The following is an 18,380-nucleotide window of genomic DNA, read 5'->3' as shown; positions in this document are numbered from 1 at the left end:
GACTTCTGAAGAGATGCCTGCAAAAATAAGGGAATCAGAATTTTGTCTAGACTAGAGATTTCAGTCGCTGTTTAACGTCTCCAAATTTTTGGCATCACTGTGATAAATTACGCTAAACCTTCTAATAGAGCCTGACATTCAAGGATGATACATTTTTCTACATAGACTTAGCAAATAATATGTATGTTGTAGCTCATTTGAGCATGAACTTGACTATAGACTTACAAAGACACAAGGCTATTAAAACCAACGTATTAGTGATTCAATATTTAATGCAGGACTTTTTTCTTTTTTTTTTTTTTTTAAGATATTAAGCTTTGCATTCAGCATTTCCCCATCTGTCTTCTCTAAGAAGGTAGTTAGTATATTCTGTGTCTTAGGAAAGGGTCATGACAAAGAAGAACATAGAAGCCTAAACAACACCTTAGAGCTTTGGATTTCAAAATCTAAGACCACTGGGACAGTTATGCCCATGATCTTTAGAAAAGCAGAAGGAAGGGCCACTGAGGAAAACATAAAGTGTCCTTTTGGTCCTGTGAGAAGAAGGCCTTATGCTCTCACTCTGCAATGTGGTAGCTCCTCCATGGAAGGCAAGACTCCAAAACACAAGGGTTCCAAATTCACCAGAGTGCCCATCCTTAAGCAGCAGAGAGCACCATGCGAACAAACAGATATAACTGATGCTTGACACCCATGGAGCCTCACCACAAGCCCTGGGTCCTACTTAAGACTTCAGAATATTTGCCCTACTCTCTGAAGTTGGGAGACCCAAGAATGACTGAGGTTCAACTTCCAGCCATTCCGGTGGAATGGAGGTTCAAAGCCAAATTTAAATTGATTTAAATACAATTAATAAATGTATATTTCTTCTATACATGCACATGTAGGCTAAGACTTATAAGAGTTCATATATGCTATAATCAACTTGTCAAATTACTTCTTGCCATGAGCAAACTGAACACATGGATGGTATGCAAGTTATTCTCAACCTCCAAGAACCTTGTTAGGAGGCTTTACAATCAGTAAAATCAAACTCCTTTTCATTCGGGATTTTGTTCTGTTTATCTCAAGTGAATACATAGTTTCAGTGATTTAGAATAACTTAAAACTATTTCTCTGTTTTAAGTAGATTAACAGATAGTGTCCATATGTGTCAATGGGCTGATTTCTGCATAAAAGTCATTATACTAACAGATTAGTAAGATACAGAAATGCTTCTTTACTCCTCTGAGAGACCTGAATTCATTTAGTCATGTCAGATGTGTCAGTCTTCATCTATATTTTACTATCCCAAACCACAATCTTCTTGGCAGCAATAAACACTAATCTTTTAAAACCTGGCGCTCTCTACTTGTGGCCTTGGTGGTTTAATTAACACAGTCTTTTGTGAAGAGTAGCTAAAAGATTGGTGTTTGATAAAAAAAGACAAAACCTGATCAGCAGCATATTTGAATTAGTTATTAAAGTAAATGTGGTTTCAAACAAAAGCTTGGTATAACACTCTTGTTTATTTCACAAGCCAGCATGCTGGGCTCTAGCACCTTCTTTCTGAAAGGCTCAGAATACCTGGCAACTATTTCACCAACTACCACAGAACCTCTGAGATGGAAGAGATAAGCCTATCTGCAGGTACGATGACAGGTGACAGGGAGGAGAAAGGTATTGCAGGGTTTCTACCGTGAGTTGCTGGTGACACTGGGAAAATACATAGACATTTTAACTTTACAGTTTTAGATTTCAACTTCTTTCTCAAGGTCATGGCATAAAACTGAGAACTTATGTGGGAGGAAAAGGTGAGCTTCTCACCAGATTCTCAGGGCTGTGCAATTCATGAGTAGTTGAAGCGCAGCGTGTGATGAGGGATTTAAACATTGCGCTGACGACGATGCCTTCCACATTTTGGGCTGTGGATTTGTTGTCCACCGTGGTGAAGTTATTTCCGAACCCAGCCTTGTCTGGAATGCAAAGGCACCAATTAAAGGCAGTGTTTCCTTTCAGGTACAATGTTTAAAGAAGTAATGAAGTACTTGGCATCCAGGAGTTAGTGAAGGGCTACACAAAATACTGGCAACCCACTTCAGTATTCTTGTCTGAAAATTTCATGAACAGAGGAGCCTGGTGGACTGCAGTCCATGGGGTTGCAAAGAGTCAGACATAACTGAGCAACTGAGCATGTACACACAAAAAATACAGAACCAGAGGATTGAAGCCACTCCAGATTTGATCATCTAATGAGGACTTAGAGATAAACAGCTCATAATCTCCTTCAGGGTTATTACTATGACATATTCCATCACTTAGTGGATGTTTTCATCAATAAATCTTAGCAACAAAAAGAGGACAACTGTTGACCCTAAGAAAATTTTTTAAACCTAAGTAATGTTTAGATAGACAATAATTTTTTTAAAAAGATGGTTTACTAAGTGGTCCCTCAATGGAGACAGACTTGATTTGGCTTTTTTTGGTGGTGAAGAATGCTGGTTTCTCAGCAGAAACTGTTCAGTCTGTGAGAAGTGGAGTGAGGTAGGGCCAACTAGGTGAGTGGGGAAGTGGAGGGAAGAGACGAGACAGGGTCCTGTAGGGGAATTAACACCAGCACCAGAAACCAAAAATGAGACTGAGTTCTGGACAAAAGCTACACAAGACTTCTAGCAACTTCTTGCTTCCAGAGACTCCATGGGCATATAAGTTGGAAAAATCTACAACCTCTCCTGGAGCCACCTCCTAATTCATTCACACATGAAATGCCAGTGAACTGAGGCCATCACCCAATGTGGCAGTTTATTCCAGTTTTTCCCATTTCCATGGACACTTCAGGTGTTCTGTGGACTTGCCAGAGTATTGCAAGCTTGCAAGCCACCTGTGGACCGTAGGGGCCAGTTACCTGCAGCTTCAAGACAGATCAAACAGGAATATATGCATCTGCTGGATGATTCACTATGAGCCACTTAACCTTCTTAAGAATCTCAGTGGGAATTCACTACTTTAAAGTGTTGATTACATACTTTATGACTAACCTCTCACTGTCTGTATCAAAGGGCTGTGGGTTATCTTTAGACTTTACATTACAGAAAGAAATGTCTTAGTCTGCTCTTATAGTTTCTATCTCAAATAGGTTTAAAAAGAGAAAAAAATGCAATCAAGAATTTCTCTTGCAGTATCTCAACCCCAATTCTTACTTCATTGTTTTTCAGATCTGTTATGTGCTTGGATTAAAGCAACTTCAGTAACATAGATTATTTCAGGGAATCTATAGGGGAACAATATTTTTCCTTTAATGTGAAAACCAAATAATAAAGCCTGGGGTACAAACAGAAAAACTTTCTAAATCCATCAAATACAGCTCCATTGTGATCTAATCAACCACTATCACATTCAGTTCAGTTCAGTCACTCAGTCGTGTCCGACTCTTTGCAACCCCATGAATCGCAGCACGCCAGGCCTCCCTGTCCATCACCATCTCCCGGAGTTCACTCAAATTCACGTGCATTGAGTCAGTGATGCTCTGTCGTCCCCTTCTCTTCCTGCCCCCAATCCCTCCCAGCATCAGAGTCTTTTCCAGTGAGTCAACTCTTCGCATGAGGTGGCCAAAGTACTGGAGTTTCAGCTTTAGCATCATTCCTTCCAAAGAAATCCCAGGGCTGATCTCCTTCAGAATGGACTGGTTGGATCTCCATGTTGTCCAAGGGACTCTTAAGAGTCTTCTCCAACACCACAGTTCAAAAGTATCAATTCTTCGGCACTCAGCTTTCTTCACAGTCCAACTTTCACATCCATACGTGACTACTGGAAAAACCATAGCCTTGACTAGACGGACCTTTGTTGGCAGAGTAATGTCTCTGCTTTTCAATATGCTGTCTAGGTTGGTCATAACTTTCCTTCCAAGGAGTAAGTGTCTTTTAATTTCATGGCTGCAATCACCATCTGCAGTGATTTTGGAGCCCCAAAAAATAAAGTCTGACACTGTTTCCACTATTTCCCCATCTATAACTATCACATTAATACTATATAAACCATAAAAACCTATACTAAAAAGATGCTTCTTCCCAGGCTTTAAATTAAAATGTGTATTTTACTCAACTCAGGCTTCATGCATCACCTTCATTCCATTACTGTATTTGTATTCAAGTGGTACTGAAAGTGTTCATTGATTGTGGATGCCATCTGGGTTCACTGGTCTATCCCTGTAATATAGGGCTCTATGATGGAGTTTTCTTAAAGCCATAAAGCTATGGGCCTATCTATAGATCCCTTTGTCCGTTTTTTTTGGTTCAGTGTATGTATATATCGAAGTTACATTACTACTATGTTTACTGCAGTCATTTTTTTCTCTTTCCTATTTTATCTTGTGAAAAAATCACCAAGCACATAAAAGGTGCTCACTTCATTTTGTTGAACTAATGAAAATATTCTTTTGTTCCTTGATCCTTGCCTCAGCAGTCATACAAAAAAGTCACCTGAGAGAGAGGCGTGCCGTGAGCAGGGCGTGAGGATAGTGGCACTGCAGCTGAGGGTGTCGTGGCTTTACCGAGCTGAGTTCCCATTTGCTGAGCTAAGTTGTCCTCAAAAGGCCTCCAAAATGTATCTTCAAAGATGATGGGCAAGCTTCTCACATTCATATTTTATTACACACAAGACTCAACGTTCATGCACACACACACACACACACACAAACATATATCTTTTCCTCTCCATTCTATTACCACAGATTTAGGGTGCCTCAGAAACACTACCTGCTTCACCTCGCAGCGATTTCTCCTATAACTCGGCACAGCTTTACTTACTGTCAGTGACCGGCTCCATACAAAATCCTAGCAAAGCATGCAAGAAGTCCACTACGTTATTGAGAGAGTCCTTGTTCACGTAATCCCTCATGGTTTGTCGGAACTGCATCTTATCTAGCTTGTATAGCTTAGTGAGGCAGTTCTGGGCCTGCAAGGAAGGAAGAAAAGTGAAGAAGTCACAGGTACCAGCTTACGCTGGGGATACCACTGATTTCAGACAGAAGCCTTCAGAAGGCAAAGGTCCCCATGCACCCCTCCTGGTTGGTAATTTGCCAGCTCTGCCAGCCCTTCACGTCTGAGACTGAGATGTGCAGAGGCAGGCTGGGGAGAAGACTTTGAGAAGGGCTTCTCCTCAGGAAAAACCCCAAACTAAAGGCTAATGCTGCCCCAGGAACAGCTCAGTATTTTTGCCAAGATCAAGATTTTAAGATATCAGTGAAAAAAAATTTAATATTGACGTAGGTGATAGGATTGGTAATCAAGGATTAGAAACTTCAGAGGCTTTATGCAGGGAGAAGAAGCCAACCTCCCCCACACTCAGCTACTTTGAATTTAAATAGATTTAATAGAGGGCATGAGGCTTCCCAAGTGGTGCTAGTGGTAAAGAGTCTGCCTGCCAATGCAGGGGACATAGAGACACAGGTTTGATCCCTGGGTCAGGAAGAGGGCATGGCAACCCACTCTAGTATTTTTGCCTGGAGAATCCCATGGGCAGAGGAGGCTGGTAGGCTACAGCCCAAATGGTCATAAAGAGTCAGACATGACTGAAGTGACTTAAAACAATGGATGGCATGAGGGGGCTCTAGGACGTGTTTATCCATTCTCTTATGTGGTCAGGAGGGAAAGACCCTTGAGACATGAAAGAGACATAAAATAAAGCAAGTCTAGTTTGTTTATTTATGTGTCTGCTTTTGAATATGGAAGTTTGGTATTTAATAGAAGTTGGCCTTAAGGATATGAAAACCAATTGACCATGCATTAGGCTCTGCTACACAAAAATGTATTTCTTATGATCCAGCAAATAATTTTGTCATCTAGCAAAGGAAAAGGGAGTAATTTGCACTATCAGAACAAACAAAGTTACAATCATTGGCTGGAGAAGGTCACAGACAGGACACCCCAATGCTATCTGGGACCCTCAGGGGGCCCCCTAGTCTCCTTCTACCTTTGAGAGAAAAATCATACTTGTGCAGTGCTTTGCTGTTTAAAATATGCTTCTGGATTGTAAATACAAACATTTGACTTTCACACTTCTCTATGACTTGAAGAGTTTCCCTATGTTACAGTGGAGGAAATTGAGACTCAAAGAAATCAAGGACTTTGTCCAAATGATACACCAAGTTTCACAGCAGAGCCAAAATTAGAAGCTAGGGTCTTGCCTCCTCAGAGTGGTTACACTTCTCATAATATATTGATAGTAGCCTCATGGCTAGTTTAGATAGTGGTTGTTGGAGAAAATGTATTTAGATACCACCCATTACCAAAAGGAAGTGGGTTGACATAATGGAGATTAGTTGATATCTTGTGGAAGGCAAGATCATCTTAAAAAAGAATGTCCTTACCAATGGAAAGAAATGGGAAAATGATACTGTGAATTGAAACTGTGGAAAACTCTTAAAGAGATGGGAATACCAAATCACTTGACCTGCCTCCTGAGAAATCTGCATGAAGGTCAAGAAGCAACAGTTAGAACTGGACATAGAACAACAGACTGGTTCCAAATAGGGAAAGGAGTATGTCAAAGCTGTATATTGTCACCCTACTTATTTAACTTATATGCAGAGTACATCAAGAGAAATGCTGGGCTGAATGAAGCACAAGTTGGAATTAAGATTACTGGAAAAAATATCAATAATCTCAGATATGCAAATGATATCACCCTTATGGTAGAAAGTGAAGAACAACTAAAGAGCCTCTTGATGAAAGTGAAAGAGGAGAGTGAAAAAGTTGTCTTAAAACTCAACATTCAGAAAACTAAGATCATGGCATCTGGTCCCATCACCTCATGGCAAATAGATGGGGAAACAGTGGAAACAGTGGCTGACTTTATTTTTGGGGGCTCCAAAATCACTGCAGATGGTGACTGCAGCCATGAAATTAAAAGACACTTGCTCCTTAGAAGAAAACCTATGACCAACCTAGACAGCATATTAAAAAGCAGAGATATTACTTTTGCCAACAAAGGTCCATCTAGTCAAGGCTATGGTTTTTCCAATAGTCACATATGGATGTTAGAGTTGGACTATAAAGAAAACTGAGTGCCAAAGAATTGATGCTTCTGAACTGTGGTATTGGAGGAGACTCTTGAGAGTCCCTTGGACAGCAAGGAGATCGAACCAGTCCATCCTAAAGGAAATCAGTCCTGAATATTCATTGGAAGGACTGATGCTGAAGCTGAAACTCCAATACTTTGGCCACCTGATACAAAGAACTGACTCATTTGAAAAGACCCTGATGCTGGGAAAGATTGAAGGCAGGAGAAGAAGGGGATGACAGAGGATGAGATGGTTGGATGGCATCACTGACTCAGTGGACCTGAGTTTAAGTAAACTCCGGGAGTTAGTGATGGACAGGGAGGCCTGGCCTGCTGTAGTCCATGGGGTCGCAAACAGTTGGACATGACTGATTGACTGAACTCAACTAAACTGGGTTGAGGAAGAAAATCTACAATCAAGAAAGAAGAGTTGGCTTAGTGAGGACTAAGAGTGAGGACTTAGTGAGGACTCCATAACCTTAATGGAGAATTTTGGACAACCAGGCAGAAGCAAGGACAGCAATTCATGAGATTTGGGTCCTTAATGGTGGGCCAGAGGATAATTTAAGTTACATCACCATTTTGACAAATCAAGGACCAGAGAAAAATTCTTAGAACTCTTGAGAGGAAAAAGAAAGATTATAAAAGGCTGAAACTTGTAATTAGCAATGGTTTCTTGTTGTGACCTTGTCGTAGTCTTTCTATCTATATCACAAAGTCAAGATGATTTTTTTTCCTTTCATTTTTCCTTTACTAGGTCGAGAAATTGGGTGTTTTTTATTCCAGAGGCTACTGGTTGATCAAGCCAGTCAATTCTAAAGGAAATCAGTCCCAAATATTCATTGGAAGGACTGATGCTGAGGCTCCAATACTTTGGCCACCTGATACGAAGAACTGACTCATTGGAAAAGACCCTGATGCTGGGAAAGTTTGAAGGCAGGAGGAGAAGGGGACAAAAGAGGATGACATGGTTGGATGGACATGAGTTTGAACAAGTTCCAGGAGTTGGTGATGGAGAGGGAAGCCTGTCATGCTGCAGTCCATGGGGTTGCAAAGAGTTGGACATGACTGAGTGACTGAACTGAACTGAACTGAATTCCAGAGAGGCTACTGGTTGCTAGATCTCAAGCAATTTTTTTTTCTTATAAAATTAATGCTGCTTGCTATAAAATGAAGTTTTAAAGTACTTCTCTATAAAATACACCAAAAAAGGCATAGTTTCAAATCTCTTCTTTAGAGGCCATTTCAATTCAACTGAAAGTCTCAGCAAGAATCAGAATATCAAACTATAAGTATTTTGATTCTGAATGAATATTCTGAACTTCTCCAAGAGATATAAAGAGTGAATTCCATTTCAATAATTTGGGACTACAAGCTAATGATTAAACTATTCTAAGAAACTCCCTGGAATTACTAGGCACTTTGATGAATAGCATTGGATTTTCAGTAGTTACTTAGCTTTTAATGCATAAGAATATTTCTTACCTCTACCAGTTGAAGTCCACTATACTTTTATTTTTTTAATAAACCAAATTATTATCACAATGCTATTCTGGAAATATTTAGCTTCTTGAATTACACATTCCCAGGGTAGATTTCTCAAATTTCTATCTCATGGACTATGTGTTTACTAAGCATGGATAAGTAAGTATAATCCTGATAATGAGTATAAAACTGGGCTACAAGAAAATGGAGGTACTGCCATATAAATCAACAGTTGAGAAGGCAAGTAGAAAACTGGATGTCCTGATAGGAAACACTCAGTACTCTAGAGAGAAGAAAACATCGTGACTAAGCAGTAACAATAATCTCTCAAGTGGCTTCTGATCCAACTAGCCCTAACCTTCTCCACGTATAGAAAGATAGGTCCTGATATCAGAACCAGTTTATAATTCCAACTACAGCATGATGCTTATTTTTATATTTTGGTATTTCATTTCATAGAATTAGTTTTCTGCATGAGATGTGATGTAATTTTAGCCTTGAAGGCATTTATTCATACTGTGATAGAATAAAAATCAAAGACCCCAAATCATAAACATATGTGCAAAGATGGAGGTAATGTCAGTTTCTACTGCCTTATTATTTATTATTTTGATTTCTTAAAATTTGGGGCCCCAAAATCTAGATCTTGGTCAAAGTTTTCAAGTTTCAGAATTTAGAGAAAGTAATTACTATGAATAACCCCCCCCCCACATACAAATAATAAACTAATATGACACAATAGAATAGAAAAGAAAGAGAATGATATATAAATGGGTAGGTAGGTAGATGACAGATTAAGAAAGAAAGCCAGCATGCTGATACTGTGTGAACATTTCATGACAAAACCTAATACCAAAGAAAAATGGCTGGCATTGGATTTTGACATGACCCTAAAACTCTGCTAAGATATGCCAAAGGGTTTCCTAGACTCAAATTTGCATCAAACTCTTATTTGTCGGGGACTATTTTCTTATGATTTCAGTTCAAAATATGTATGAGGCAACTGTTCCAGCTTGAAGTTGTTGTAGAGGTGGGTTATTGCAAAGTCTGAAGGGAAAATAGTCATCAGCAGAGGCAAGTGAAAATGAGCTAGAGTTACATTTCCATGTTCCATTACAAGAATTATTTTTTTGCAAACCTCAGGGCAGAGTTTCAAGTTTCACACAGTTCAAAGGGATGTGCTCGTAAATATTGGGTTGGCAAAAAAGTTCATTTGAATTTTCCTTAAGGTGTTATGAAAAAATCTGAAGGAAATTTTTGTCCAACCCAATATTTAGCAGTCAAGGTTCATTGTCAAACACAGCAGCCAGAAAATGGTTACTTTTGTAGTCCTGTTTTGTCCCAATAAGGGCCATTTTCCATATCTAAAAACAGCAAACTCAATCTGAAAGGTGGATCCCTTTTTCTAATATAAAATATGCTTCCATAGTACCCAGGCAGGTGATTAAAAAGTCATTTGTCACAGACCATCAGAAGTTTGCTAAATATATTCATTTTTGCAATGTTCTTTCAAACTATAATTCACGTTCCAATTATACATCCTTTTACCAACTGGGAGTTGGCCTGCCCTAGGCAGGAGGCAGAAGTTATTTTCCCAATTAAACTTTTCTAAGCCTGGGTTTTAGATGTCTTGAGATTATCTTGTGGGAATTCTCCCACCTTATGACAGCATTAATTACCCTCACAAAACAAAATATTTTTTCAGGGAACACTGACCCTCATTGTCAAAGGACTCATTCTTAATTTGAAAGGAGGGAAGAGGAAGAGGAAATGGAATCTACTTTAATTCTCTTACATTCTCCCGGAATACCTGGTGTCTCAGACGATCTCCAGAGAGCCCTCGGTGTCCTTCTCCACAACCATAGGCACATCCCAGGGACTTCACGATTTTGATGAGCATGGTTAGAGCAAGCCTATGGTTGCTTACAGGTATACTTTCATCCTAGCACCCAGAATGAGAGAGAGGATGCTGTTTATTTAGTTACTTAGTTTCTTCTGCTACCGAGACTCTATTTTATTATTAAACCAAGTTTATATGTTTTACAGTGAGCCCCTGCAGTTTGGGAAATAGAATTGTCAAGGGCTCAACAGGCAGGTTAATTTTTTAGAAAATCTAGAACATGATTTACAAGAAAGAAAAATATTTGAATACCCTCTAGTGCTACAGAATATGGATGTAGACCTCTTCAGTAGAAGACATGCTTTCACATGCTTGACAGGTGATCAGAATGACTGTCTAGAGGGAGACAGTGTGGACTATCAATGATGAAGGCAAACAGCTTTTTCCAGAAGGTACCTTTACCAGCAGTTTTCCGATAGTATCACTAGGCAAGGATTTTTGCTAAATTTCTGGAACTGATCAAAGTCTGAAACTTTGAAATCATGTGGCATTTTCTGACATTTTCGAAGGATTTTTTTTTTTTTTTGCTTTAGCTGTATTGTAATACTCATGTATAAACAAAGTGAGAATAAAAAAATTTTTGTAAATATTCAGCATGGGTTCTTCATTTGAGGTTAAATAGGAAGTCCCCCTGAGATGAACTGTTATTATCCTCTCTTTTGACTCATGTAATCCTTGCTTTAAGTGGAGAACATAGCTTCCAGAAAATCCTTGAATTGTTTCCAGAGAAGCATAAGGAAGCTGTTGCTAAGGAATGATGCAGATCTGCACCATAACCTTCAGGAAGCCTCAACCTTCCTCGGTCCTTCTAGTGACTCTCTGCTGTCAGCACAGCCACCTGAGAGCCCAGCTTGCGCTCCTTAATTGCACATGACATTAGATAAATGAACGAATCTCTTTGTGCTTTAGTTTCCCCACTTGTGAATTGAGAATCTTAATAGCTTCCCTTCCTACTTCATCAGTTTACTGTGACAAATATAAAATAATGAATAAGGCTTGATCTGTAAATCGTGAAGGGCTTTTCCATAGTCATATGCTCAGGTTGATACATAAACTTTGGGGCCATCCACATAGAAAGAATACTCAACTGCAGGGAGGGTGTGTCAGGTATGAGAGTTATCTAGACATCATGTGCTGTTCATTATGTGACAAGACACTCTCTCTGCTCCCCTAATGTTATGTAATTGGGTCATTTTTTTTTTTCTAACCAAAGCCTCAGGTAGTGGCTGTGATGCCCAGAAACACCTCCCTTCAGAACTGAACATTCATTCTCTGAGCAGCTGTAAGTATTTAGTTCAGTTCAGTTCAGTCGCTCAGTCGTGTCCAACTCTTTCCGACCCCATGAACCGCAGCACGCCAGGCCTCCCTGTCCATCAACAACTCCTGGAGTTTACCCAAACTCATGTCCATTGAGTCGGTGATGCCATTCAACCATCTCATCCTCTGTCGTCCCCTTCTCTTCCTGCCATGAGTCAAGGCTGGAAGTATTGATGGCTGATAACTCAGGTGAGTTCCTCTTCAGGCATTGCCCTTAGCTAAAGAGATCGGCCTTGACCCACATTACGCTCTCCTCCTGGAAGCAATCTACCTCCAATGATTGGTCAAGGGCATAAAGAGGGCTAGGAGGGAGGTCATGGAATAAGGTGGGCTCCCTTACTTTACCCAGGGATTACTTTGAAGAACCATCCCAACTCTGGTGCTCCCTGTGTGAGGGACTGAAGTCTCTGTTACAACTACATTGCAATTCAGCTTCTCTCTTGGCTCCATCCTGCTTCTTTTACATTTCACAGGTATCAATTCTGAGTGGACACCCCATGAAACCTCCTGCACACATCTCTTTGTCCGAGTCTGCTTCTTGGGAACTCTGCAGCTCAGATGCTTACAAATGGAAGACTCATACATACATATATATACACATACCTAGAACATACATACATTTATTTATTTATATGTACATATATTCAAGAGTGGCTTCCCTGGTGGTTCAGAGGGTAAAGAAACTGCCTGTCAATGCAGGAGACCCAGGTTCAATCCCTGGGTCAGGAAGATCCCCAAGAAAAGGGAATGGCAACCCATTCCAGTATTCTTGCCTGGAGAATCCCATGGACAGAGGAGCCTGGCAGGCTATAGTCCATGGGGTCACAAAAAGTCCAACATGACTGAGTATGACTGGTGTAGGAATTGGTGAATTCCTTCACCAATTCATAAGTGTTTTAAGTTTAAATTAAAATCTTAGCTCCATAACCTTGGGCAAGCTACTTAACACCCTACACCTCACAAAAGGGGAATCATAAAATATCCGTCTCACAGAGTTTGTGAGGCAAAACAAGTAAGGTGCATAATAATAGCAAAACCAGTGTTAATGATTATTTCTAGGTGTGCTGTGCTTAGTCAGTTGTGTCCAGCTCTTTGCAACTCCGTAGACTATAGCCCACCAGGCTCCTCTGTCCAAGGGATTCTCCAGGCAAGAATACTGGAGTAGGTTGCCATGCCCTCCCTCCAGGGAATCTTCCCAACCCAGGGATTGAACCTGAGTCTTTCACATTGCAGGTGGATTCTTTATAAGCTGAGCTACCAGGGAAGCCCATTTCTAGGTGTGGGGCACTGCTATCCTTTGGGGCAACTTTGTGCAAGTTAGAAAAGGCACTATTCTGGGAGGATGAATTAGAAAAAGTGAGTAGTAGGCACCTTCTACTAAAAGGTGCCTCTTAGTAGAAGCAGCCTTGACTGTCCCTGATTTCAGTCCTGCCTGGCCTCTTTAGCAGAGAGCTCTTATAGAGTACACAGCCTGTGTGGCCAGAGGCAGTCGTGCCTCAGAAAAGGTCACCCTGGGGAAGAGCTGATTTGGAAGATTGATTTATGAACATTTAAAAACTATTAAATGTTCCTCAAAAAAATTCCTAGCTCCCAAAGCTTTTTGTAAATATCTGTATTTCTTTGGATCTTCAGATGTCCTTGGGATTTCAGCTCCTCCAGAAGGAGACATTCAGAAAGACGTTGCATGCTATAGGCAGAAATCAGGACACATATTAAATAACATTTCAAGTTCTCAGTACTCGTTTGCAGCAAATATAGAAATAGAAATTAGATCTTCTTTTCTGAATTAATCAATTCCCCCATGCTTCTGGTATTACTAGGTTGCAAAATTAGATAAACTCCCAGTTCCACTGAAAATAACAGATGGGTTGGAGGCAGAGCAGACCTGTGTGAATCACAAGTACAATGCATTTGACCTACGTTCGGGTACAGTTTTAAAAATTCTCTGCATTAGAGAGGATATTATTTTGCAGAACTAACTACAGAACATTTGCATCTTTTGTGGTTGTTTTGGAGAACACATAATCTGACTTTGTAAAACCCCATCCTAATCAAAAGTAACTGGTCAAAGTAACATTTATATTGTCAAGTTTCTAGTGTTCATAATATCTATATATTACATATAACATCTAGATTACATACAATAGATTTATATTTATATAATATAATAGATTAATAATATCTAGATTATATATAATATCTAGATAGGCAAGACATTTGTAGCTCTTTAATAAAAAATTAGATGTGAATACTAGTTGGGTGTTATTTTAGAACTAAAACAAAACCCAAACAGAAACAAAATACTGATAATAAACTTAATAAATCCTCAATAAACATAACAAGGGATCAAACCTATATCTCGTCTCCTTCATTGGCAGGCCTGTTCTTCACCACTAGCACCACCTGGGAAGCCCCAAACATAACAAAGCCTCATCAATTTAGCATATATCTAAGTTTTACTGATAAGAGTTTATCAAAATTTGACAACTTTTATTTTTCCTATTTTCCCTTGAAGTTTGCAACAAAATGACATAGTTCTATCTATCGTCTCTTTGAATTGCCACACAGATTGACAGGTAAAACAATTTTAAGTTAAGAATCTTACTGTTTGCTGTGTTTATAAATGTGGTCCTTATACTTTGTATTTGTTTACTAATTCCTACATAACTTTTGACTGAAAAATCCCTTAGATCTTAGGATCCAAGTTCAAACCCCTTGTGATTAATATCAACATTTTGATAATTTTCATCTACAATGAGATCTGAGGACCCTTGAATTATCCTCAGTGATGTTTGGGAATGTAAAAGTTGGAAACATCAAGTACCAGAAGATTCTATTAGAATTGGAAGATATATAAATATGAGTGAGGCAGTAGAAGAAATCCTAAAGGAAAAGTTAGGTTCGGGAACCTAAGAATACCAGGGCAGGAATTATTGGATGAGAGTCCACAAATATTGGGAAAAATGAGAATAGACCAAGAGGAAAGAAACATGATAAATGCAAATTAAACAGGTATGATGTAGGACTAGAAAGAGAGGAAGGGGAAAAAAGAAGAAGGAACACTGCACACCTTCAGCTGTAAAAACCGGATATCCCACAAAAAAATCAACAATTTATATTTAAGATAATATGTAGGTAGTAGAACTCTGCACCGTGAAATCTTACACATGTAAACATTTGGCCTGATGTGTAGATCATCACCTGTTAGAGATTCAAATCTCTTTTTTGATTTCAATTACTTACTACTTTCCAAGTAAGATCTCAAATTGAAATGGCATAAATTATATCAATATAGCTGCAGTAATTCTTTAAAATTCAAATTAGAAAACTAATTGCTGATGTTAAGTGCTGAAATCATAAATGAGGTCAAGTCAAAGGAAGTTAAATTCAGAAACAATAACTAATGAGAACGATAAAGACCCCTGGGTGTGACACACCGAGCTGTAAGAGGACAAAGGCTAGTCTTCTAAACTCATACCAACAAATCAACTTACTAAATAAAAATTCCCCCTTTTCTTCTCTTTAATTGTGACTGAAGCAGGCTACCTAAAAATGCGTTCCTTAAATCAAGAGAAAGAACTTAATGTTTTTCAGAAAAATTATTCTGCTTATTAGAGGCTTCCAGATGGCTCAGCAGTAAAGGATCTGTCTGCAATGCTGGAGATGCAGGAGATGTGAGTTCAATTCCTGGATGTGGGAGATCCCCAGGAGGAGGGCATGGCACCTCACACCCGTATTCTTGTCTGGAGAATCCCACGAACAGAGGAGCCTGGTGGGCTACAGTCCATAAGGTTGCAAAGAGCTGGACATGACTGAAGTGACTGAGCATGCATACATGCATGCATACTGCTTATTATGGACTAGTGACTAGCAGCTATTGAGCCAACAAATTGCTGGCAAGCAAAAATATGGAAAGAAATCAGGAATAACATTTCATGAGTATGGAAAAGCTGGTTCATTCATACCTTATCTTGGTTCTTATCATTCTTCTCATAGGGGCCACCTCCACCTCCTCCACCTCCTCCTCCATCACCTCCTCCACCTCCTCCATCACCACCTCCTCCTTCATCTCCTCCACCATCTCCAGCTCCACTCACTGTAGGACCCCCAAATCCACAGGTGGAACTTCCAGACACTCCTTTGAACTGGAAAGTTCCCTCACTTGGTCTTTTTTCTACAGTTCCATTTTCCTTGTTTTCACTCTTCTTTCTGTTCTTCTCTACACAGGGCACCACACCAAGCTGAAGCAAGCATTCCACAATGTTCAGTGCCACATCGCATATGCGAGAACTGATGTCATGGTTAAGGACAAGATAAACAGCCTTCAGAACCACCTGGGGGAAGACAAAAGTAATCAGAGAGTGATTAAGTTACTTGAATTACCTCTTCCTAAATAGATTTGGCTATTCCATTTATTGCATTTCCTTTGGCTGTTCTATGCACATAAGTATAAATAATTCAGGTAATTTTCAGATGATCTTATTATGCTGCATTGGAACCTTGTATATGTGCTTAATCAACAAATCACCCGAGGAATTAAAAATGTATAAGTGTGTTATCTCATTTAAGGACTCTAAAGTTGCCATAATATGGACAGTTAATGGAGATAACAAAGCATAATGGATTAATGGGAGAGCAATTACTTGCCCAAATGAAAACTTGCTCAACTGATTTCTAAAATCAAAGTGTTTTAATCCTCTGCCAATAATCCTTTCCACCAATAATTGGTGAAGAGCAAAGGTTTCCTTAGACATATAATAGAGGAACATTTGCAATTGCATCATTATTTACATTTAATTTTAAATGCAAAATATTTGCATGTTTAAATTATGTCTTTCTATTGATTTTAATATTTTAAATTATTTGCTGAGCCAGGTTCCCTAATGTGAAATAAAAAAAATTGTGTGAAATATATTTGTAAAATATAACAACCCTTTCATTTGCTAATAATTATAATCAAGACAGGCATTCTTGAGAATGCAGGTTTAAATGTTTTAATGGACTTCTATTCATTCTCTCTTGCTATTTGGGTGGTTTATAGTCATGTTGCCTATATAACAAAAGAAAACAAACAGAATTTTTTACTACTGGTCTAGAATATGAGGGACTTAGCAAACACAAATACACAGATATTTACTAAGTGTATTCAGGATTCACTAATGTTTTTCAATTATAAAAATATTCTAATATCAGATCAAATCTAAAGTGAAGCTCAAAAAAAAGAAAGGTTACATCTAAGATGGGTGATACACTCGTAAAAGGTTTTTTCTTTTTTAAGTGTAGCTTTTTCACTTAAAGACTCAACATTTCTAAGAACTTATATGTCCATTTTACCCAACATTGTAAAAACTGGACCAAAGATTCAATATCTTTTGCGCTTCAGTAAGAAAAATTCTTGCTCCGTACAGAAAGATCAAGCATGCCATTCTTGTGGACAAAGTTATTGGACCCATCAATATGTTCTGTGTCTTCCAAGTAGCTGTAGTTTATGCAGGAGTCTGTGAGGCTTCGAGGCAGATTTGCACATGCCAGGGGTTCGTGTGGCATCTCAGGGATGGGCACCTGGTTGCAGAGCTTCCGCATATGCTCGCTGAAAAAGTCTGCGTAGCCAACGTTGAACGATGCCAACGTGGTATTGAAGGTTGCAACTGTAATAGTGGAGATCTGAGATCGCACTAGAAAAAGGAAAGCAATGTCTTACTTCTCCCATATGAACCTACAAGATCATGTTAGACACTTAACCTACTATTTAAATCACGACCACAATCACAGCTATAGCATATATTTGATGGAGAGTCTCAAGGCTATTGTCAACTCCCGTGATGTTAAGTCATGTATAATAATATCTGACAAACAATGAAGGCTATAGAAAATGTGAACTCTTAACTGGCTTTCCTGAGACCCAGGATAGAATTTTTTTGTCTAACTGGTGCTTTTTATGCAGTTAGAAGATAGACACTATTGGTTAGTTACACAGTGTTGTGCTCAGTCGCTTCATTTGTGTCCGAATCTTTGCGACCCCTTGAACTGGGGCCCACCAGGCTCCTCTGTCCACGGGATTATCCAGGCAAGAATATTGGAGTGGGTTGCCATTTCCTTCTCCAATAGTTAAACTAATTTGGTTGAAATATTTCCCCACAAGTTTGTAGCTGTGAAAATATTTGGTTTTATTTAATATATTGAGGCAACAGAAAACAAGAAAGATTCTTTTTTCTCTTCTGCTTAAGAATTATGGAAAATAAATTTGTGGTGGTAACTAACAAATGTCATCAAGTACTTGAAGTACAGTCCAGGGAAAAGAGGGACTAAATTTATACTCATAGGTTGAGAAGAGCACAGATTAAGAACCCATCTTGGATTTCATCCAGAGGCACACATTTGCTCCACATAAAGCACAGAATAGCAGCTGTCTGGAAAGGGAATCAGTGACCTTAGAAGGTAGGGACTTTCCTCCCCTGAAGATGGACAAACCCTTCAGAGGGATGTGTCAGATGTCCTAGAAGTCTTTCCTGTAGGTCAATGCTCTTGTGAAAACAAATATGGAATGGGTTGCCCTTGTTTTCCCTCTGAGAGGTATGGTGTTCACCGTGTGCTATCCCATAGCTCTTGCTACTAAGGAAATTTTAAGAATGGCTCACAA

The 18,380-nt window shown here is 39.2% G+C and overlaps 1 protein-coding gene across 1 annotated transcript in view; it reads right to left on the bottom strand.

Moving 5' to 3' along the window:
- UNC80 (unc-80 homolog, NALCN channel complex subunit) overlaps positions 1-18,380 on the bottom strand; it is a 222,889-nt gene that overhangs the window by 160,466 nt on the left and 44,043 nt on the right. The window contains exons 11-15 of the mRNA XM_055574457.1: positions 17,147-17,415; positions 15,706-16,074; positions 10,319-10,465; positions 4,785-4,932; positions 1,807-1,955 (exon numbers count right to left, since the gene is read on the bottom strand). Of these exons, the coding sequence (XP_055430432.1) occupies positions 1,807-1,955; positions 4,785-4,932; positions 10,319-10,465; positions 15,706-16,074; positions 17,147-17,415 (1,082 nt within the window). The remainder of the gene's footprint in view (positions 1-1,806; positions 1,956-4,784; positions 4,933-10,318; positions 10,466-15,705; positions 16,075-17,146; positions 17,416-18,380) is intronic.

This window comes from Bubalus kerabau, chromosome 3, assembly GCF_029407905.1.
Source record: "Bubalus kerabau isolate K-KA32 ecotype Philippines breed swamp buffalo chromosome 3, PCC_UOA_SB_1v2, whole genome shotgun sequence".
NCBI classification, from domain to species: domain Eukaryota; kingdom Metazoa; phylum Chordata; class Mammalia; order Artiodactyla; family Bovidae; genus Bubalus; species Bubalus kerabau.
The sequence above is the reverse complement of the archived record's forward strand: the minus strand, read 5'-3'. Positions and strand labels throughout refer to the sequence as shown.